Source organism: Tetrahymena thermophila, assembly GCF_000189635.1.
Source record: "Tetrahymena thermophila SB210 genomic scaffold scf_8253886, whole genome shotgun sequence".
NCBI classification, from domain to species: domain Eukaryota; phylum Ciliophora; class Oligohymenophorea; order Hymenostomatida; family Tetrahymenidae; genus Tetrahymena; species Tetrahymena thermophila.
In genome coordinates, this window is record NW_002475958.1 from 1 (window position 1) to 24,090 (window position 24,090).

At 23.0% G+C, this 24,090-nt stretch overlaps 6 protein-coding genes across 6 annotated transcripts; 4 read left to right on the forward strand and 2 right to left on the reverse strand. All coding sequences in view use genetic code 6, as the record gives it.

Annotated features, from left to right (window-relative positions):
• Nucleotides 1–465: 465 nt before the first annotated feature.
• TTHERM_01000150 (plant dual-specificity MAP kinase kinase family domain protein) lies at nucleotides 466–4,034 on the forward strand (the record flags this gene model as incomplete). The annotated part of the gene is made up of 11 exons (XM_001027464.3): nucleotides 466–557; nucleotides 623–690; nucleotides 752–873; nucleotides 930–1,147; nucleotides 1,357–1,542; nucleotides 1,600–1,757; nucleotides 1,814–1,947; nucleotides 2,024–3,126; nucleotides 3,202–3,334; nucleotides 3,394–3,541; nucleotides 3,592–4,034. Coding segments are annotated over 11 exons (2,478 nt in total), but the record flags the coding sequence as incomplete, so codon positions are not given.
• A 708-nt stretch (nucleotides 4,035–4,742) lies between these two features.
• On the forward strand, nucleotides 4,743–5,633 carry TTHERM_01000160 (eukaryotic-type carbonate dehydratase; the record flags this gene model as incomplete). The annotated part of the gene is made up of 1 exon (XM_001027465.3): nucleotides 4,743–5,633. The coding sequence occupies one exon, from the start codon at nucleotides 4,743–4,745 to the stop codon at nucleotides 5,631–5,633; it is 891 nt and encodes a 296-aa protein (XP_001027465.1).
• Nucleotides 5,634–6,899: 1,266 nt separating this feature from the next.
• Nucleotides 6,900–11,726, reverse strand: TTHERM_01000170 (hypothetical protein; the record flags this gene model as incomplete). The annotated part of the gene is made up of 1 exon (XM_001027466.1): nucleotides 6,900–11,726. One exon carries the CDS (start codon nucleotides 11,724–11,726, stop codon nucleotides 6,900–6,902), a length of 4,827 nt encoding a protein of 1,608 aa, XP_001027466.1.
• An 873-nt stretch (nucleotides 11,727–12,599) lies between these two features.
• Nucleotides 12,600–14,164, reverse strand: TTHERM_01000180 (casein kinase II alpha subunit; the record flags this gene model as incomplete). The annotated part of the gene is made up of 7 exons (XM_001027467.3): nucleotides 12,600–12,704; nucleotides 12,763–13,122; nucleotides 13,180–13,320; nucleotides 13,384–13,476; nucleotides 13,533–13,648; nucleotides 13,710–13,825; nucleotides 14,061–14,164. The coding sequence occupies 7 exons, from the start codon at nucleotides 14,162–14,164 to the stop codon at nucleotides 12,600–12,602; spliced, it is 1,035 nt and encodes a 344-aa protein (XP_001027467.2).
• A 1,045-nt stretch (nucleotides 14,165–15,209) lies between these two features.
• On the forward strand, nucleotides 15,210–17,357 carry TTHERM_01000190 (acyl-CoA synthetase (AMP-forming)/AMP-acid ligase II; the record flags this gene model as incomplete). The annotated part of the gene is made up of 8 exons (XM_001027468.2): nucleotides 15,210–15,359; nucleotides 15,519–15,570; nucleotides 16,116–16,352; nucleotides 16,475–16,569; nucleotides 16,629–16,839; nucleotides 16,986–17,128; nucleotides 17,183–17,256; nucleotides 17,318–17,357. 8 exons carry the CDS (start codon nucleotides 15,210–15,212, stop codon nucleotides 17,355–17,357), a joined length of 1,002 nt encoding a protein of 333 aa, XP_001027468.2.
• A 2,276-nt stretch (nucleotides 17,358–19,633) lies between these two features.
• On the forward strand, nucleotides 19,634–22,327 carry TTHERM_01000200 (hypothetical protein; the record flags this gene model as incomplete). Its single annotated transcript, XM_001027469.3, has 1 exon — nucleotides 19,634–22,327. The coding sequence occupies one exon, from the start codon at nucleotides 19,634–19,636 to the stop codon at nucleotides 22,325–22,327; it is 2,694 nt and encodes an 897-aa protein (XP_001027469.1).
• Between the last annotated feature and the right edge of the window lie 1,763 nt (nucleotides 22,328–24,090).

The window sequence follows — 24,090 nt, forward strand, 5'->3', positions numbered from 1 at the left end:
CCCCAACCCCAACCCCAACCCTTTTTTGTTTAATTTAATTACAAACATGAAAAAAATTATTTACTTTAAAATAAATAAATTTTTTATCAATTAAGTTTCTTATTTAGAAAAATTCTAATTCAAGTGTTTCCATAAGTTGATAACTCTAATTTTTATAACTTTTTTGTTTATTTTCAAAAATTTTTACAACATATTTAAAAAAAATTGATAAAAGGAATGGTATTGATATATAAATATTTATAATATTTTTAAAGCTAATTTGTTATATGAAATTTGAATCTACCAAATAATTTCAAGATTTTAAAAGTTTTTGTCAAAAATTTTGATTTAACAATCAGCAGATAAGTAAAAAAAAATTCGTTATTAAATTTGAAAGCATTTAATTTTAAAATGAGATTGGAAATTCAAAAATAAAACAAAAAATATCAGTGATATATGCTTATATCTTTTAAAAATATTAATTAGTTCAAATCAATCAAATTTGTCAAAATAAATTAAAAAATTAAGATAATAAGTAAATATGGAAAAGTATACTAAAATCAAAGTTGTTGGTAAAGGTAACCACTTCTTAATCACTCATATTATCAAATCTATAAACCCTTCAAAAATAATTAATTATTAGGTAGTTTTGGTTATGCGGTCCTTGTTTAATCAAACACTGAAAATAACAAAAAATACTATGTGATTAAGGTATTATTGATATTACTCATAACAATATTTGAATGTTCTGATATACATTAATATTAAATAGATTATTGATATATCAAAAATGGATAGAAAACAAAGAGAAGAAGCATTGAATGAAGTTCATGTTTTGAAAGCTATGAAACATCCTTATATTATTACTTATAGAGAATCTTTTATAGAAAAAAGGTATATATATATATTTAATAGTTTTGCTAATTATTATCTAACTTAATATAACAAAGGTGTTTGTGTATAATTATGGAATATGCTTAAGGGGGAGATTTGTATACGAAAATAGCAAAACAAAAAGAAAAAGGACAGCTCTTTAGCGAAAAATAAATTATAGATTGGTTTGTTCAAATGGCTTTGGCAATAAAACACGTTCATGATCGAAAAATTCTACACAGAGATTTAAAGACGCAAAACATATTTTTGAATGCAAAGGGAGATATAAAAATAGGTATGCTGTTAATGAACTTTAAATAAAATATTTTTTTGTTTTCTCACGCATGCTTGCTCTTTAAAAAAACTTTAAATCAATTAAAAGCTAGAGTTTTTTTAAAACAACACTAATTAAAATAAATATTTAATTTAAGGTTTGAATTCAAATATAAAAACTAATTTATTTCTTCAAACAACTAATTTTTTTTCTAACGTAAAATTTTAAAGGTGATTTTGGTATTGCTAGAGTTCTTTAGCATACATATGACTGCGCAAAAACAGCTATAGGTACTCCCTACTATTTAAGCCCAGAAATTTGTTAAGAAAAACCCTACAATCAAAAATCAGACATTTGGTCTCTTGGATGTATCTTATATGAAATGACTACTTTAAATCATGCATTTGATGCTAACAGTATAATAATATTTTAATTTAAAATAGCATAAAATATTTTTCAACCAATAACATTAGGTATGAAAGGTTTAGTTTTGAAAATTTTAAGAGGAACATATCCACCAATTCCAGAGTAATACTCTTAAGATTTAAGAGATCTAATTTCAGAAATGCTTATCAAAGATCCCACATAAAGGCCATCTATTCGCAAAATTTTGGAAAAAGATTTTTTAAAGGTAAATTATTTGGATAAACAAACAAAGAAGTGATTATTAAAAATTATTAAATTTAGAATCGTATCAGTGAATTATTCTCAAATACATTACAAAGAAATGATCCTTAGTCAGGAGCTCAAATTTTGGAAATCAGAAATCCTGCAGATTAAATTTCTCAATAAAACGACTAGTAAGAGTTAGAAAAATAAAAGTAACTAATAAATAAATTAAACATTTTTATTAAATTATTAAAATTTTTTATTGAAAAATTAATTTAAAAAAAACAGAGAACAACAAATAAATGAGAATTTTAAAAAGCTTGACTAAAATCCAAAAGTTGAATTACCTTAGTAAAAACCTAGTTCTAGCTTACTCAAAAAAGATGGTCAAACTGACTCATCATCACAGTTTGCAAAACCAATTCCTATGTAATAATAACCAAGCTTGCAATCGTTTTAATAATAATAACAATCATAAATTCAACTATAACAGTAATAATAATAATCACAAATTAATTCAGGGTTGTTCTAAGCAGGGTCATAATTCAGCTCTAAAAACCCTTCTTAACAGTCATCATAGTCTTAATTAACCTTGCTTCAAAAAAGCTAACTTTAGTAACAATAATAGCAGTAATAAAAATAGTAATAACAATAATAATCAATTACAAAGAGTCCTATGGATTCTATATAAAAGTCTCAAATACTTCCATAATAATCTTATTTTATAAATAAAAGTCCTTTGAGAGGCTAATATTCATCTTAATAATAAAATAATAGCATAAACAATAGCAACAATAATAGTTTTAACAAAGAAAATTTTAATAGAGGATCTTCTCCTTACCGTTAATTTGGAATGAATAATTAAGTGTAAAGCTAAGATAATACAAGCAACAGTATAAACACAAGCAATAGCTATTTAACTATGCTGAATAAAATTAACAGCTAATAGCCTTCATAAATGTAATCAAAAGAGAATAGTATTATTTCTAAGCCAGGCAGCTAAAATTTAATTAATGAAAACTTAAAATACATCACTGATAAATATAAAGAAGGATAGAATTAAACTCCATCCTCAAGTATTCCAAACAGCAATAATTCAAGTATTATAAAAGAAGCTCTTAAAGTGAATAATAATGTTACAAACATTTCTGTTAATAATGTAATTACATAATCAGATAATACAAGTAGCTAGAATATTTTAAATAAAATTGAGAAAAAATCATTGCTTCCTTAATCTGGTAGCTAACTTGCTATTAAACCAACACTTTCTCCTTTTGGCACCAATAATAATAGTGCTGTTAGCAGCAATTAGATTTCTAAAAAACCTTCTTAAGTCAATATTGCTGCCCCTAATATGATTAATGGAAATTAAAGAGGAGATGACGATGAAAGTAATTATTTGATTAAATAAATTAATAATAATTTATTTTTTTTTTAATTTTAAAATAATATTTTATTCAAAATAGCTTTAGAAGAATAAGGATACGGATATTTACTATAGTCTATTTAAGATTGTTTAGCTAACAAACCATCAAATTCAAAGTAAAAAGATGAGGAGGAAGAAAATTTCGGAGATTAATAATTCTAAATTTTCCCAAAGTAATAAATAATATTTTATTGTTAATTTGTTAATAAATATTAAATATTTTTAATTTTAGGTTCTTGCAAATTGATGGAAAACCATTTATTGTACCTGGTATATCAAATAAAGATACAACTGGCTCTAAAATTGAGGCACTAAGGTACTACTTAGAAAAAGAAATAGGAGTTGATTAATTTATGGAAGTATATAGACTTATAATAGAAGTAATTTAATTTTTTTGAGTTTTAATTAATTTAGAAACTTTATAAAATAGAATTAAAGTAATGACGATAATAAGTAGATAACTAGGTTGATAGGTGAGAAAAAAGTTAAATTCTTACCATTAATTTATTAACTAATAGTTTGTGAAGAAAGCTATTATGGAAATTGAAAAAGAATAAAAATTTACTAAGACAGTTAGTACTATCTATCTAAATAAATAAATAATTAACTAACTAACAAATAAACAACTAATTAATTAATTAATAAAATAATATATTACTAATTCAATATTTTTTGGATAGGGTTAAATAATTATGCAATAAAATTTCTTATAAATATAATTAGCTGATTAATTAATTTATATAAATAATTCTTACTTAATTCTATTTTATTATGTAGAGATTCATTATGTAATTATATATAATTAATTATAAATTTTAAAGAGTTTCATTAAATTATTATTTTGTTTATTTTTTGTTTTTAAATTTAATATTTAATATTAGTTAAAGTTTTTTTTACACTTTCTAATTGTATGTATAGTCCAACTCTTTTGTTAATATAACAAAGAATGGATGAATAATATTATATATTGTCATGTAAACAATTAGAGTAATACTTAATTCCATAGGGGGATTAACAAAAGAAAATAATTAATTCAACTATTTAAAAGTATTAAGGGTTTATTATTTATGGATTATATTCGCTCACTACGGACGTCAAATATAAATTGTAAGATATTTGGTACTTTTTAAATTATTTAAGGGATAGATCATTAAAAATAAAATTTAAGAATATTATTAAAAATTTTTTAAATGACGCATAATCTTTTAATTTTAGTCAATACTTTAAGCATGCAAAAGCTGCGATTGAGCAAAGCTAGAGTTTCTAAAGGTACACATTGAAGGATATTTATTCATTTTTATTCACTTTCAGTATATAAGCCATACCAAGTTATTATATGAAGATAATTGCATAAATAACTCAGCATATTATCAATAATGAAAACCAAGAAAAAAAAAACTAGAATCTTTGCTTGATTTTGCAAACAAGAAAAAGAATAAAAGAATTACAATATAATTTCAATAATAAATTGCAAATAAAGGGGTTGAACTCAATAACAAATTTAAAAGAAAAATTAATTAATTTTCAATAAGGTAGTAACAAAAAAGTCCACATTTGCGAAAGGATATTTTTAAAGTTAAAATGAATTAAAATAACTTAATGCTTATTGTAGCTTTATTTTTATTTGCTGGATTTGTTTAGGCATCAGTTGTCTATGATGAATTCAATGGTTTTGATTACAAAGATTATGGTGCTAATTGGACCTGGGAATAAGTAAAGACATGCTCTACTTCATAAGTTCAAAGTCCTATTGACTTATTATCTTCTGATCGTAATTCAACTGCTCCTAACTAGTATATGTTTGCTCGTTATGAAACCAGTAAAATGCTTGTCCGTAAATTCAATACAACTATTGTTATGACAGCTGTAAATGATGATGGATTAGGATATTTATACTACATTACCACTCTTAATGTTGCTGGTACTTTCCGTCTAGATAACATTCGTTTTAGAACTCCTGCAGAGCACACTATCAATGGATATTAGGCTGATATGGAGGTATAACTTTTCCATTTGTATGGATTTAAGAAGCCTGTTAATGATAAGGTTGTAGTTGCTCTTCTTTTTAAAATAGACGATAAGGCTCCTTTAGATCCTTTGCTTGAATAAGTAATCAATACCAAACACAATGAAACTACTTCATAAGAAATCGATATTAGCAGATATTTAACAATGGATAGCTTTTAAATGAACTATTTCTATTACGCAGGTTCTCTTACTTATCCTTATTGCTCTGGCTCTTACAACTGGGTTGTTATTGATTAATTCTTTTACGCTCCATCCTCTTAAATTAATGCTATTCATTAGGCTTATCAAAATACTGCAGGTGGTTTAATATTAAAAGGAAATTACAGAAAAACTCAAAACAGAACAGGTAGATATGTAAGATATAATGGTGACGCCACAAACCCTCAAGCTATTTCAAATTTACATCCTTAAAAGAAGAAGGGTATTTTGAATATAGATTTATGAAAATGAAAACATTTTATCTGATAAAACCATACCAATAAACAAACAAGCATATTAAAAAATTTATTCATGAAAGATAATGTTTTGAAATTAGAAGAGTATTTTTTAATACAAAAAATATTTTAGTCTATAATAAACAATATGAGAAATTGGTTTAAATTAATTAACTCTACATACAAAATATTTCAAGATGTTAGCTTTATGGTAATAGTATATATACATTTGAATTCATAATAAATTTTCATTTCTTTTAAAAAAATCTGTAAAATTGTTTTATAGCAATTCAATAAAATCAATTTTAAATCTTACCAAAATTTATACAAAATTAATTTAACTAAATTAAAAATTTATTTGAAAATATATTATTTTATTAAGAAATAAAAGAAAATGCTTGTATTCTTTATTATTCAAACCCTAAAAAAAACTAAAAAAGGAGATATATTTGATTTTTTATAATATTATTTAAGCCAAGTAAAACATCTAAAATAAATTCTTCATTTTTAAAATTTTGAGTTTTTTTCAAATTAAAATTCATAGTCTCTTTAAACTGTTTAAAAAATTTTTTAAAACATATTTTAGTAATAAAATTCAATCGAAAAGCATAATCATTAAATAAATATCTATATAGTATATCCTCATTTTAAATTTTAATAGAATTCTCTAAAACATATTTTAAAAACAAATATTATCTATAAAATAGTTTTTTAACTTAACTCAAATCAATTAAAATTTTAGGAAAATTCATAAAAAATTAGTTAAACTAATTTAAATATAGAAATAATACATATATATTATTAACTTAAAAAATAAATATTTGTAATTTTAATTATTTATATTTTTTGAAAAGGATTTAAAAAAGCAAACAAACATCATTTAATATTTTTATAATATTTAGCAAAAAATCATAAGAGTTAAATTTATTACTTTAATTTGAAAGTTACAATTTTTTTATTAAACTGTTTACAAAATTAAAAAGATATATTTTAAAAATAAATGATCTCTTAAAAAATAATCATTGTAACGTTCCTATCTTTAATGCTAATCATTTTCTTTAAAAATAAACCTAACAGTATCCTTAATATTGATAAAATTTTAGATAGTTTAAAGAACTTTTAACAATTAGTTTTTAATTTAAATTTAATTAAAAAATAAAGATTAAAATGAATTTAGAAATAAATTTATTTGATATAAAATTTTTTTTATAAAAACATGAGTTTTCTTCTAAATAAATTTACAAAATTAAAAATATTTTTAAAATATAACTTTTTATCATTTGGACTCTTCTTCATCATTTGAAAGAAGGAATGAGAAGAATTTATCTGCTAAACTTTTCTATCCATTATTTTGATCTTATTATTAATTTTAAGGAGCAGATACATATCCTAATTTTTATTTCTAGATGCCAATCTTTGCTTTTTATTCTTCATTAAATTGCAAGATTGAAGACATTGTTTCTAGAATTTGCAATTTTACTTGATTACTAGAATTTGTGTCAAAGTATTAAACTAGGAAATTAGAAATTACTCTACGATCAATTTAGTATTCAGACTTTACAGCATCAGATTTTAGTTTATTTAGTAATTAATTTGTTTCATTTTTAATTAAAGCTCTTTCCTTTTCAGATTCTGCATACTTTTCTTATAAAGTGTTATACTTTTAGTTCTTTTCATTAAAAGCACTTTCCAACTAAGCTATTTGAGCAGTCAATTCATCAACAAGTGCAATTTTTTCTTTAGATTAAGCAAGCTCTGTTCTTATTTTTTTTAGTTCAAAGTCATACTTCTTAGCTAATTATTCATTTCTTTTTTAGAAATCCTCGTGAATAGTTTATAAGCTTGAAAGACTTTCTTCCAAGGCTTAAATTTGGCTATCTTTTTCTTAGATCAGCATTATCAAATCACTACCCTGATTTGCCTTTTCTTCAAGTTAAGCTTTGCTTTATTCTAAGTCTTAAATATCATGAAGAATTTTAGCATTTAATTCTTTTTAAGCTGTATTCTCTGATATTAATTATTCATTTTTCTGTTTTAGCAACTAAACTTTTTCCTACAAGTTTGCTAATTCTGTTCTTTTATCAGCATCTGATGAAGAGATTTCAATTTGGAGATCTTTAAATGCTGCTTCTTTTTTCTAAATAGTCTATTTTTGAAGAGCTATAATATCGCTATATTCTTAGACTTGTCTTTCTAGCTTTTCTGCAGCCTTTATTTTAGAATTAAGTTACTTTATGTCATCTTAACTCTTATTAAATTGCTCTAACAACTTATTGTATCTTTGCTTTTCTTAATTTTTGACATTATTTATTTAGTTTTAGTAATGCTCAGAAATTAAATTTCTTGATTCCAATAAGAACTTTTAAAATTCTTTCATGATGTCTGGACTAGTATTTTTAATACATTCAGTAATGGCGTTAACTTAACTCTAAATATTGGCATTATCTAGTTAATTAGATAAAGCTGAATAGCTATCAATAATCATGTTAATTAATTCTCTATTTCCTCTCTTTAGAGCCTCTATATTTTTTTGGTTTTTCTCATTTAACTTTACCATGTTTGAACTGTCTAATTAAGATTTCTTTTACAACTCTGCTTGTTCTTCCTAATGTTATTACTATATTCTAATTAGTTAATCTTCCAACTATTTAGCCTCCTTCTCTTTTCTATTATAGCTTTCTTATAATCCATCCACAACTGTCTTGTGCTCTTAACTTATTTATGCAATCTATTTTTCATTTTCTTCAATTTACTTTTGACTATCTGATAATTACTGCTTGAGTAAAGTAATTTCTTATATCAATTAATTTTATGATTCTTATTGCTAACTTTCTTTTTCTTTCTACAACTCATCTTTCTCTCTTTGCAACTCATCCTTTTGTTTTTATAGTTCTTCTAATTTTAACACTTAATCTGATATTTAAGAAGTTAATGAATTAATTTAAGAGTCTTTTTCGGAATGAGATTATAAATTATCTTCCTTATGCTAAATGAGTTCCTTTAACTATTCTTCTTATTAGCTAATTTAAGTTTAAAGCAGCTTAATTGCTTCATCTTTTTGTGACAAAGAAGAGTTTTAAGATTCTTATTAATTTTGTTTTTCAGTTAAATGAGAATTAAGCTCACATTCTAACTATTCTATTTTTTATTTTAATAATGGAATTTATGTTTCTAAATTACTTATTTAATCTTTTTTTTCTTGCAATTATTATTCTAATTACTTAATTTGATCTCTCTTTTACTCAGATTCACATTGAAGCTATTAAATATATTCTCTTACCAAAATTCTATTATTATCAACTGTAATGTACTTTTCATCTTCTAATTTTACATTATACTCTTCTTCTTTAATCTTTATCTGCTAAGTTAACTCTTATTCCTGTTGACTAAGATTTTATTTTAGCTATTCAGTTTATTGTTAGAATTAATCTTTCAAATTTTGAACTTCTTCAATTTAGTCTGCATTTAACTTTTTAATTTAAGCCTCATGGTTCTGTTTCAGTTCATTATTTTCAGATTATAATTTTTGGCTTATCAATTCATATTCTTATTTAATTTGATTTATTTAGGCATTAAGCTCTTCTTGAATAGATGATTGAGTTGAACTGTCCTTTTTAAGTTATTAATATTTTTTTTCTGTTTCTGTCTTTTCTGTTTCAAGTTTTTAAATGGCTTCATCCTTTTACTATACTTGGATATTTAGTTCTTTTATATTATTCTCTAACTTTTCTAGTGCTTCTTTCTTTTTTGAAGATAATTTTTCCATTCTTTTTTCAAAGTCTTTCTTGGATTTATTAGATTCCTCTTCTAATTTATTGTAACTATCTTTCAAATTATTAAATTATTGAATTTATTCTTCTAAATTTTTCATAATTTTCTTAATTTCCTCTTCTTTAGCCTATATATCTTTCTGATGATCTTTTATATTTTGTTTCAATTCAAAATTTTCATCACTAAGTTTTGTTCTCTCCTCGTTGAGTTTAGCAATTTCGTCAGATATACCTTAGCCTTCCTTTGATAATGACTCTTATAATTTTTGTATGTCTTATTTGTGTTTTTCTATAATTTCTCCTCTTTCTACATTAAATTATTCTTTTACTTCGTGGGCATGTCTTTTTAACTCTTCAATCTCCTCTTCTAATTTTTGTTTCAAAGAAGAAGAATCATTAGTAATATTTTGTTCTTTCTGCTTAAGCTTGTTTATCATATCTTCGTTCTCTTCTATCGTATCTTTAAGTTTTTAAACCTTCTCTTCTAATTCTCTTTATTCAGCTTATAGTTTGGTAATTTATTCTTTTTATTAGTTAATTTCATTAACTTAATGCTCATTTTTCTAAATAAGTGAATGCTTTTCTTGGCCTTACTTTTATTCATTTTCTTAAAGCTAAACTATTTAATTCTATAACTCAATATTTTTTTATTAAACGTTAACCAATTCTTAAATTTATTAAGAAAGACTGTGATTTTTATTTTCCTAATCTAATAATTTTTTAGTTCCCTCATTTATTTGAGCTGTCATTTCTTATAATTAATTTTACAAATCAGTTACTTCCTATTGTTTTTAAGCAAGAATTTCATTCTACTTGTTCTATACTTAATCTAGCTATTATTTTAAATTTGCTATTTCTTCACTTTCTTTTTGTAATTAAGAAATTTAATCATTTAATGAAGCTTCTTTGTTAATCTATTATTATAGTTGCTCTTTTAACTATTAGATTTCGAGACTATATTTTTATATTTCTTCTTACAATTATGAAATTTAAGCATCTTTTTAACCACAAATTTCATTATATTTATTTTCAAGCTGTTCTTTTAATGCATTTTTTTCTGATTCTAATTTATCCTCAATCTCTTGGCTGTTTTATTTATTTTACATAGACTCTTCATAATTTTACTTGCTAACCTTAAGTTCAGAGTTTAAGTTTTCTATCTAAACTTACATTTCAGCTATTTGCTTATTTTATTCTTCTGTTTTAAGTTATAACTATTATTTCTCTTCTTTAGCAACTTCTTTTTCTGTTTCTTTTTATTGCATCAAGCTATTCAGTTCTTCAATCTTTTTGTTCAAATGGTCAATATTTTAATTCTCATTTGAAGCTTAAGCTTTAAGTTTTTTAAGAGCTTCACTCAGTTAGTCATTTTGCTATGTTAATTAATTTATTTATTCAGACTTATTAAGAAGCTACTATTCTAAATTTTTGACAATATTCTCTTATTCTTTTAAAAGCTTATCTGAATCTGATACACTTTTTTTGATATTCTAAAATCTCTCTTACCATTCATTGTTATCTTCGACAGTTTTAAGCAGCTCATTGGTTTTCTGAATAAGGTTTTCTTCATTTCTTTTAACTTCTTATTATAAAGATTGAATCAGTTTTTCTTGAGACTGCTATTTTTCTTGCAGTTCTTTCTTCTCTACAACTATATAGGCTTCTTATTCTTCTATAATTTTTCTGACTTCAGCGTATAAGCTATTTGACTTTTCTAATTAAACTTTTAACGTTTCATAGTCTTCTTTTTAAACAAAAAGCTATAAAATATTATCATAATTGAATTCCTCATTTTATTGCATCAAATCTTTCTCATCATAGTCGACATTGAAAATAGTTTTCAATTAGTCTTTCTAATCTTTTGGAATATCATCTCCTAAATTTTCATCTATAAGCTTAACTACTCTTTCGTGTATCTTTATAACGATTTGTTACTTTACCTTTTCTATAAATTTCATCATATTTTCTTTTAAAATAGTATTGACCATAGAAGTGATTTTTTTCTTTTAATCTTCAGGAGTACTATTTTAGAGAGGTTCACTTAAGCTTTTTTCTATTTGTTTGAGCTATTAAATGTGATCTAATAATAATTTTTCTTTTTATTAATCTTTAAAGTCTTCTTATTTGTTCTTATTAGTTTGTGATTATTACTATTATTGCTATTGCTATTGAGATCTTTATTGGTTCTAAGGAGTACTATTTGCAGGAGACTACCCTGTTAATCCTTTCAATTAAGCTTGATTTTGTTAGTCTATTTCGCTACCAATCTACTAAACAAGGTCTTTTGCCTTGTTAGTTAAATTTTTTCCTTTCTCTAAAAGACTGCTAAACATACTTTTTAATATTTTATATTAAGATATTTTATGTAAATATCAATTAATTATATTTATGACGTTTCTTATAGAGTTTAATAAGCTGCTTCCAAATATAAATCAATCAATCAGGCAAGAATGAATGAATGTATTATTGATAAATTAATTAATTTGCTTTTTACACATTCTTAACATAGATAGTATCAAATCTTATTCTTCTTATCTCACACTTGTTTTACTATCTTTAAAGATAATAGAGATTGAAAAAAGGATATTTATTCATTTTCTATTTTATTTAGCAAATAATAAATATTAATTAATACTATAAAATCTAAATAAAAATTTTTTTTAAATTAAAAGAATTCTAGAATCATATCATTAACTAACTATCAACTGAACTAATGATGCTATTTTGGAATACTGAATCAACCATTTTTATTTTAAGTTATAATTTTCTCAAAACTCACAAAAAAATTAAATATTAAAATGTATGCTTTTTATTCTTAAAAAAATAAAAGCTTTCTAAGTAAATTATAAAAAATTCTTTTTTAAAAATTAATGTGAATAAAAAACTTACTTACTATCTACACACACATAGATAAATTAGTAATTAGGGAGAGTTAATTATATTTGGAATGGATTTATAATAATAAATACATATATAATAAGTAGGCTAGAAATGAATTAATAAGAAAATTAACTTAAAATATTAATTACTATATAAAAGGATTTACAAATCAAAATTAACTCTTATTATAATTTTTGTTAAAAAAGTAAGTAAGTTTTAATGTCATAATTTTTGTGCAGATAGCAATCAATATAATTTATTGAGCTAGATCAAGATGCGCAAAAATATTTGCTTAAAATGATACTATTTTTATATCTTTTAGTTTTTCATTTTTTATTTGATTCTTCAGGCTTAGAGTTTTTTTCATGGTATTACAAGATAGGGAAGAAATAAGCATGTTGCATGGCTTCTTTAGGTGTTATTCTTTAAGCCTATTTTAAAATTTAAGATATAGTAACTAATTATATTTATTATGAATTTAAAAAATACATGATCATAAACAAGCATCTTTGATAGAAGGTCAATTGCTTCATTTACTGCTAAATTCTTATTGTCATTATTAACAAACTTTGACCAAGGTTTCTTTGTATGCTTGCCCAAAATTCCTTCAAATTTAGGATCTAACTCGAGGTTATATGTATTTAGATAATCATATAATTCATTTGTACCAAGGACTCTTGCTATCTTTTCAAGTTAATCATAGTTATCGTTTCCTTAGAAGAATGGTTCTTTTTTGAAAATCATACCAGCAAACATAGCACCCAAGCTCCAAATATCCAAACTGTAATCATAGTATTAGTAATCTACTAACAATTCAGGCCCTTTAAAATATCTTGAAGCTACTCTTACCTATTTTAAAAATATTGAATAAGAATTTCATGCTAAATTCTAAAAAAAAACCATTACATTATAATCTTTTCCTGGGAAGTAGTACTCAGCCAAACCCCAATCTATGAGTCTTAGTTATTTCTTTTCATGATCTATCATAATATTATGTGGTTTTACATCTCTATGCATAATACCTTAACTATGACAAAAATCTAAAGCCTATAAATAGATAATAAATGAAATTTAAAAACTATAAATCATATTATATTATATTTTTGTTACCTTTAGCACTTCAAAAATATAAAATCTAACATCAAAATCGCTTAACTTTGGATAAAGCTCTCTGTAATCAATATTGTTTACATACTCAAAAACCTATTTAAATATAGAATAAAGTTAATTATTATTTGCCTAACGATAATCTATTCTACAAATGAAGTGCACTTAGAAGCAGGATCCTTTACTATGTCAAGAAGTTAAACAATGTTAGGGCCTCCACTAAGATTCTTTAAAATAGAGATTTCTCTCTTTATTTTTTTCTTTCTGACTAAAATAAATACATAATAAACAGTTATATTGATAAACAAGGTGAAATTAATAAATAATACTTGGCTTAAGGACTTTAATAACGCATTTCTCATTATTCAAAGAGTTGATTCCTTCGAAAACTTCGGAATATTTACCTCTTCCTAACTTTCTTATCACTTCATAGTTTTCCTATTCACTAATAAATTTAAAAAATTCTTAGTTATTTTACATAAATTTCATTCATGCTAATAATATAAATCTTAAAATTTTCTCTCAATCCAACTTATGCCTTTAAATTAAACATTTGAAAGAGAAGGCATTTCCATAAAAATATTTTTTTAATAGAAGCTATTGTAAAAAAACTAAATTGGTAATGATTATTTTATGGATTATCAAATTAAGGAAGTAACTATTTGCTAAAAAAGGTTTACCCCCATTCTATTTCTAAGTTTTCATAGTCATAGTATTCAGCTGATTTTTTTAAATTTGCATCTGCATAAAATTTTGGTTTTGAGCTTATTACTTTGTAATCCATTTTTAAAAACTGGATATTTTAAATTAAATTCTTGTTTCAAATATTAATTATTTATCTTTTTAAGATTTTATTATATATTAAAATTTGATTTTTTTCTTTTGAAATCTAAGAAATGTTTGATTTTTTATGCATTTTTAATAATTAATTTAAGTAGATTGTTACAACATACACAAAAAATGATTAATCAAAATAAATTTTGGAAAAAGCAATAGATTTTCAATTAACTCATAACATTTAAAAATCAAATAAATTCAATAAAAATAAAAATAGGAAAATCATAAACATTATTTTATAAAAATGCAGAGCATTTTCATCAATGTAATTTTTCTGTTAATTTTAAATTTCAGAAACTCAAATTAAAAAAAATTAAGATGACTTTAGCACTTAAAATGATATTATTTGCTTAAATAAATTAAATATAGTTAGTCTCTTTTTTGAAAGCATTATTGGTCCGAAATAATTATTATTTAGAATTATTTAAATAATATTTATTGTATTTTTTCCAAATCATACTTAGAAGTTTTTATTTAATTTGATCATTTTTAGTATTTAAATCAAATTAATAAAATTAATTTTATTTAATTTATGAATTTTATTTGCTCACTTACTTCTAATATTTAGTAATAAAAAATTTTTTTCATTAATTAATTTAAATATTTTATACCAAATAATAAATAAAGTAAAATATTTTAAGTAAATAAATATTATGGATTAGTTAGACTAAATAATATAATATTTATTTGATAAAAATGTTAAGTAGATTGATAGATAGATAGTTAACTCTCATTTATTTAAACTAGCTACCTAAAAGAGATAGCTTGCAAAAGATTTATAAATACTAAGTATGTATGTATGTATCTATCTATGTTGATGTACCTACCTAAAAGATATTTAAAAGAAAGGGCAGGAAAAATAAAAATAATATAATTAATTGCATGAATAGAAACTATTAAAACAGAATAAATAAATATAAAGTTTATCATTCCTATCAAAAAGTAAAATAAAGCAAAAAAGTATTCTTGTTCGAAAAAGAGAAGAAATAATAATGAAATTATTTAGTTAAGTTAATAGATTCGCTTTTTCTACTGCAAATAAGGCTGCATCTCCATTGGCTGCTTAGTTAGCTATCAATGGTAACCGTAATGCCGTTCGTTATGAAAATTAAAATCGTACCTGGACTTTCAATGAATTAGACGTAAAATCGTATTGATTACTGAAGAGTGCCATTTTGATTATTCTCCTTCTTATCTATTCTTAGATTAATTCTAATATCATGGCACTATTTTTTGACTATATAAGCTCAAAAAAAATTTTAATTTTAGTTTTAAATATTTTTTAATAAATAAACAAATAGGCTCATACTAATGCTTTCGCTTATGGTTTAACTGAATTAGGATGGAAAGCTGGTAATAAAAAATAATTATATTTCTCTACTTTCATTTTATTGCAAATCTTAGAATAATATCATCTCGATTTAAGAATTAAGTTTTTTTGAAAACAAAAGAAAATATGCTGAATTAAAAAAAAGGATTTATTGTAGAAATTTCTTCACGAATAAATAAAGCTGAAAAAAGATAAATATTCTCCATTTAGCAAAATTTTTTGTACAAAAATAGAAAATTAAAATGTTTTGTGTGATTGGGAAGATACAATTTATGCAAATACAAATTATAGTCATTTCAAGCTTAAAATATTAACTTTTCAAATAAAGCAGCTTATAAATGTTATCATTATTGCAGTAATCATAAAGTTTAAATCATGGTTTAAGATAATTTTTGTTTATTTCTACCATTTAGAGTCTTATTGCATAAATGGATTATTTAAGCACATATTAAATGAGTTGTGTATTTTATTTTAAGATTTACATCAAATTAATTATCAGCAATAAATATATATAAGGATATAAATGAAAAGAGCTTTCTTTTTAACAAATCATATTATCTTAAAATAGGTGATAAACTTTTGCTTTGGGTTGAAAAGAACCATACTTCTGAAATCACTACTGCCTAAGTTGGTGCTGCTAAGGCTGGTGTTACTTTGGTTCCAATTTATGCTCACTCTGCTGAAGAATTAGAAAAAGCTTTAAATGATACTAAGGCTAAGGGTTTATTACTTAGTCCCAACAGCAAAGCTGGAAATTCAAAATATATTGAAGTTGTCAACAAGGTTATCCCAGAATTATACAACAGTAAATAGATTAATAAAATATTTGACTTACAATCTTACTCACTTATATATAATTTTGGAATTTGAAATTACAATAAAAAATGTTTATATCTAGTCCTTATATTTTTTATTAAAATATTAAAGCTGGTAGAGGCTCTACTTTAAAAACTAAATTCGCAAACCTATAACATATCATCCACACTGGTTTCTACACATTCCCTGGTACTTATAAATTCAGAGTAACTTAATGATTCTTAAATAAATTAATTTTTTAAACTTTATACTTTTCAAAAAAAAGCAAATTATGGTATATGCAAGTAAAAACTTTAATACATTGACCTTACCTAATGTTGAATTAAATGCACCTTTGTTTATTTCTGGTAACTAAACTTACACATTGAAAGATTTGATTTCTAAGACTGAAGAAAATCGTAAAACCTCAAAATTAAATGATAACACACCTGTTTTTGTTACTGGTGATTCTCGTTCTCCTCTCTCTTTCTCTCTCGGTAATATGATTGTTAATTTGATTTTGGAATAACTTAAAATAAGAGTGTTTTTTACATTAACAAATGCTTTATTTATGATTCATTTAAAAAGAGATTTAAATTAGATGGAAAATTTCATAAATGTGATAATTTAATTTTTAAAATAGGTATATTAAATTCTTTATTACATGGTAACTACTCTGTTTATACTGGAGCTTAAGACCTTAATGAGGTAGGTCAAACTATTAGATTCTACGATAATGCCCTTCTCTTAGTTGATGGAGACATCGTTAAAGCTACATAGAGCTTAGTAAATAATTAAAAACAAATAATTATTAATAGCTTATTTTTATTTAAATAAAAGAAACATAGTGAAAACTTTGCAAAATTAGGTGGTGTTGCTGCAAATGAAAATATTCCAAAGGACAGCCTTAATTAGTAATTCCAAATTTATTAAATAATATAATAGTTATTTAAATAATACAATATTAATTAAAAGATTATTTGGTGGCAAATTAGTTTAATAGCTTAAAATTTGAAAGATACTAGCTTGATAATCATTAAGGTATAAAATAATATACATGACAAACATGTACAAACTTAGAAAGCGAAGTAAAGTTTCTATTTATCTCAGAATTCAATTATTAAAAATTAATATAAATAATGTATTCATATGAGATTCAAAGTGATTGCTTTTTATTATATGGTTTGTATTCATTTTAAAATAATATTAATCTTTTAAGATAAAAAAAATAGATTTCTAATTCTTTCTTAATATTTTTTCACTAAAAGTGAAACATATAAAATCAATCTTATTTGTTTTTTCTATTTAGAAAAAAATAGACTTGCTTAAAATATTTTCAACATTTAAATTAAAAATTGATGAATTTTATTAATTTTTAAGTAAAAATTAAAAATCAAATAGAAAAAATTGTAATCTAAACTATTTTTAGTTTTTGAAAGATAAAATTTAAATAAATTTCAAAAATTTAAAAGATATTTTTCACAATTAAAAATTGATTGTTTTTATCTTTATTTAATATTAATTTATTAATTTTTATGCTAATAAATAAATAAATTTAATAAAAAATAATTTCATGTTCTATCTTTAAAATATGTATTTTTAGATGTTTTTTGTGAAAATGATATTTGATTTAAAGTAGAACCTCAAAAAGTCTCCTATATTAAAAATATGAGTTAATCATTATTTAAGGTAGGTTTCTTTTTTAGATACTAGTCAAATTTAATCTAGATAGATATAAAATAATAGCAAGTATTTCTTAATTAAAGTTTATTTCATCAGTAACAAAATGCACTATAAAAAGTATATATTTAAAAGGCATTCGAATTTATTGAAAACAAATACTCGTTTGTGGGTTTAATTTGAAAAATAAACATAATTTAGAAAACTGTTTCTTTTTTATTGATTTTTGAGAAAGTGCACAAAACAAACCACGAAATAAATCAAATAAAAACTAGTCTATTTTATCAAAAATATTTTGTTTTGGAAAAAGGCCATACACAAAATTAAATATTTATTACTTGAAATAGATAGAATCATATATTTTTGATCAAAATATACTTTTGCATTTTACATATTACAAAAAGCTGGTTCTTTTTATATATTTACCTTAATCGGTATTAGGTCAAAAATTTAATTTTATTCTGGAAGGAAAAAATTTGTAATATGCTATGTAATGAAATATTTTGCTTATTGAGTTAGCTGAAATGGTATAAAAGTATTTTTCAAAAATCAGTTCTTCTGAAATAGCGTCTTCTTAAATTTAAAATAGACAGTTAAAATCAATCAATCAATTCACCGAGTTAGAAATTGAGAAATTATTCTTCTAATTTATTTTGATGATAAAAATTTCTTAATCTGAATTTTAGCGCGAATATTATTAAATACTCTGTAATCTTATCTAAAAATACATTTTTGATGGGATATAATAAGAAATTAATAAAGATATTGAATCTTTGAATGAATACAAATTTAAATTATATAAATTTTAAAAATAATTAAATAGCTAAAAAATAAATAGATTTCTTTTAAAATCTATTCCAATAAATTATTGTTGTTAATATAAAATATCAGAAATTAAATAATAATAAATAGACAAAATGAGCGAATACTATCAAAAATAATTATATAATTATTCTTTTTGTTTATCCAAACTCAAAAATATTGAACAAAATTAATAACTGACTGCTTGTTTGTTTGCTAAATGCTACTTATATTTCTTTATCTAAGCAACTAAAAAGATTAATGTATCACCAATCTTTTATGAAGCCTTAAAGAGATTTACTTATTTTTTTGCATATTTAAAAATATTAGTTTGGCTATTCAAAGAATTTGATATGAATAAGTTTACTCATTCTTAATCAATTAGTGATTAATCACTGCTAAGCTAATAAAAAACATTAATTAAATTGAAATATCAATAAATAGAAGTACTTTTAGAAACCAAGCAAGCAAGCAAGAAAAATAGTAAATAAATAAATTAATATTTTAAAAAGCAGACTAATAATTAAATTTTTGTAAATAAATATATTTTTGAAGATAAATTACTAAAAATAAACAAAATTAAAGAAAACCTTCATATTCAATTCTTAACTTTGTAATAAATACTACTTACTATAAGATATCATCAATTCAAAAGACAAACAAAGAAAATAACTTTGTTTTTAACTCTTTCAATTATCTATTTAAGCTATTATATTATATAATTACTGATTTTTGAACATAAATTCATACATACCTTTTGACTTTACCAATAGCAATAACTGCTTTTATAAGCCCTGATATTTTTAATACATGAATATAGGATTCAAAATTGAAATCAAGTCAAATATTTATAAGCTTCCTGGAAGAATTCTTACATATGCATAGCTTGTTGATCAGATTAAATAAAATTTTAAAGACAGAATTCCACTTAAATTCAAAATAAATTATTCTTTTAATGATGATTCATAATCTTTAATTGTATCTTGCGAATAAGAATTCAAACAATTGATAGCTTGCGCCGCTGAAAGAAACATGAAAAATATCAAGCTAAAAATTGTTGAATCAACAGATGAAGATAATATACTCAATGATTTAGATGAATCCTTATTTAATCTTTGTGAGCTAATGGACTGCTTTGATTTAGAAGACCCTTAACTGAATTAGAATTACAGCTTATCATGCATTGACAAGAGTGTAAATAATGAAGCTGGCCTCTTCAGCGAAGGTGGAAATGCCAAAACATTTGCAAGCTAGTGCGATTTAGAAGAAAAATTAAATTAATTAGAAATGGCATTTAGCCAGGCTGATGCTCATAATATTGAAAACACATGCTAAAATAATAGAGATACAGATTGTAATTTAGAAAGTGCTTTGATTTAGAACGAAAAAAAGATTGAAAGAGTAATTAATTTAGATGAATCAGCTATTATTTTTATTAGATCTGAGAATTACTCACCCATGCCTTTAAATTAAGAGTAAGAATAATCTATCGAACTTATCGGAAATAGTCAGTTATAAGAAAGAGTAAATAATAACAGTGAGCACATCGCAGCTAGCAGCTGCAAGTATTGTTGCATGGAAAAATAACAAAAATCCACTTAATAGGGGGAGAACATTTAGATGAAATAATTCATTAGATGCGATAATTAAATTAAATTCTTCTGTAAATTAAATGAAAATTAATTAGAATAGACAAAAATTCCATCTTTTTCTTCTTTAAACAATCGCTTGCTGAACTAAGATTTAGATTGTATATAATCAATTGAAATACCCTCTTATGTTAATTAAATTTTACCTCACTCTGCTTCTTAATTCACTCCATTAATTTCTAATCTTTAAAATATCATCAAAAAATAAAATGATTTGCCCTTTGATGAAAATTTCTCTTCTTCTATTTCTAAGTCGACTAGATCCAATCACAGTAGAACCAAAGAGCAAGAGCTGCATCATTAAAATGATTAGCTTTTAAGCTAACCATTTTAACAATTATTATACCAATCTAATTCATTTAGCCAGAGCCCAATTTGCTCTTAGCTATTAAATCAAAACCAAAAAAAGAATTTGATTAGTTAGAATTTTAATTAAAATTTTACAAATGCAGTAGCAAATCACGAAGAATTCTCCAACACAACATCCTAAACAGCTTAAGAATAAGTATTATTCCCTCATGCAAATAATAGAAGAAAAAGTAAAACTACCATCACGCATGTTCCTATCCCTAGCAAATTAACTAATAGTATTTTTGTTGATAATGGTAATTAAAGCACTGTTGATCAATCCCAAATTTCATTCTTAAATGGGAGCAACTAAACTAATTTAGGAACAAACTCTATCCTATCTCGCAAAGTTGGTAAATTTCCTGATTAAAGCCTAAACCAATCCATTACACTCAATGAAGCTAATATTAACAATACTTAAAAATTATACCCCTATCACTGCTCTTAACATTTAACTCTTAAACAAAGCCCTCAATTAAATATTTACTGCTCTTAAAAAATTTAAAGTCACCAGATGAATAATTTTTATAATTCATCTAATGCTGATGATTTTAAGAATTAAAAAAACAACTTGTAAGTAATGTAAAATAAAATTACAGTATCATGTGACAGTAATAATAACTATGCAAAATAAAGCACCTGCACCTTATCACCTGAAAGCACACTAGAAAACGATAGAGGAAGGCGTTAAAGCTAAAAGTTTTAAGTTTGCTCTTATAGAGCTAAGGTAATGAACTCCCCTAAAAAGCAGCTTATTGTAGCTCCTAATGCTTCATTTACTGAGGTTATTTAACTCAAGAATAATGGTGAATTTTAATGGCCTTAAAATGTTCTACTTAAATGCATAGAAGGTGTTTATGAAGGATAATCATAATCGATTGAAAGTGCATAAACATAATCAGTAGTGACATCGATAGTTAACTTTGTTGCCCCAAATTAAATTGGAATTTCTAAAATTTCATTTCGTTTATGCTATAATAAGGATGAAGAATAATTGAAATACTTTGGTCCCAAGATAACCTTTGAATTAAATATAAAGATTAATACAGAAATAGACAATTAATAGGATAATTGTGGAGCTAAACAATTTAATTCTAAAGATGCGAGCACAAATTTAATATAATCTTCATAAACAGTTTAGTTTGTTTAGTTTCCTTAGAATAGCTGCAATTTATCTTAAAACAAAGATGATAAAATCTCTACATCCTGCTGCTCCATTCCCAGCCAAAATTTAATCAACTTACAATAATATAAATAGTATCTCAATCAAAATTCTATAAATACTATCGTGTCTGCTACTTCTACATCTATTTCTCCCATAAAAAGCACAAATAATCAAAATTGCTGTTTAGCAGACATGCATAACAAAGTTAATTGCTCCAAGTTTGAAAATGTATTTGACTTTAACATAGAATAGAAAAATGTTTCAAACATTGATTAATTTTATCTATTACAAAAATCTAATATAAATAATCTTCCTTTTAGAAGATCTATAAACAGTAGCTGACATTAATCAATTGATTGAGATTCTAATTAAAAAATTTAAACACAATCTAAAGTATCAAGTAATTAATATCTTCTCTCTCGAAGAACAAATAGATGAATAAATTACTTTTTATTTTACTCTTCAACAATAATTAAAAATAGAATTTAAATAATAAATTAATTAAGCCTTTTCTTAATAAAAGTAAAAATCGAAAATATAATAAACCCTAATAAATAATAAAATATAATAAAAATCTTTTTATAATAACTAATATATAATAATAGAGATAATAATATTTTAACAATCTAATTATAGATTTCTCTAAATTAACAAAGAACAAATTTTTCAATAAATAGACTTAATGTTATCTAAAATACAATATAAATTGATGACTATCTTATAACCAAAATCAATATGAAAAACAACCAATATTAATTTTCACACTGATTTCTTCTGACAAATTTACTCAAAGCTATTTTAAAATCTAATTTTTCCCAACTTTAATAATATATAAAAATGAATATAATTATTGAATTACTTTGTATGCTATCCTTAAGGATCAAACAAAAGAAATTCATAATATAAATTCAAATATATTTAAAATTTTATCTAATATATCTTGTAATAAATCTATAAATGTTCTGACTTCTATTTGTGATGTATTCAATCTTAATTTATTTTAGTGGCTTCTCTCTCGTCTTGAAATTGAAATGCATATTTACAGATCGATATATTATCAAAAGTAGATTTATAATTTTTTTACAAATGTAACTAAGCATTTATTTAAATATTTGATGATTTGAGTGATTCAAATTAAATATTCGTAATACGATGTTCATAAATACGAATCAATAAACATATATTAAAATAAAAAAGTTTTTATTTGTGTGATTGAATTACACACTAACAATGTTATATTACTCAAACATAAATAAACTCTATCCTCCATTCAATACAAAAAATACTTCTAAATATGAGATGTTATGAAAAAATAATTAACATTAATATGCTTAATAATTATTTTTTTCATCATCTTTTTTGGTCTAATTCAAATACAACCCTTCTTATTCTTGCTTGATGCTTTTAAATTTTTAGAGTTTAATTTTAAATTTCTCTCTGATCTTTATCCTTGATGCTTGATTTAAATCAAAAAGCAAATTCGATAAAATATTTTTGATTTATTGACTCAAATAAAAAATATAATTAGATTTTTTTTTTTTATTAGAAGCTTTATAAATTAAATTATCAAAAAAGCATCAAGGAAGGTACTGTAAAAAAATTCATTTATCATTTTTTTATAATTTAATATTTTTTACTGTCTATTCTAATTTTAGTTTACTTCAAATTCTTTGTTTGCTGCCTTTTTTTATTTGATCTTTATTCCCTTTTGATATACTTTTTCCTCTCTTTAAGCTCAGAAATTAGTTCGTTCGATTTTTGAAAGATTCATTATTTATATTAAATTAGATGTAATCTATACTAAAAATGATAGAAGGATATAATAAAAATTAATATTTTTTTTTAAATTAGCTTGATGTTAATTGGTAATTACAAAATTTGTCTACCATAATTTATGAAACGAACATATTTTAGTTTTTACTAATTTGGATAATAAATTCATTTAGCGTTGTAAGCTAATAATTTAATAAAAATATAAATAATTGATTATAAAATTTTTTTATAAACATGAAAAATATCTTTTTTGATAATAATTTGTTTGTTATTTTTAAAAATTAATTTCTTTCACAATTTTAATTCTAAATTTTTAAAAATTAAACATAATT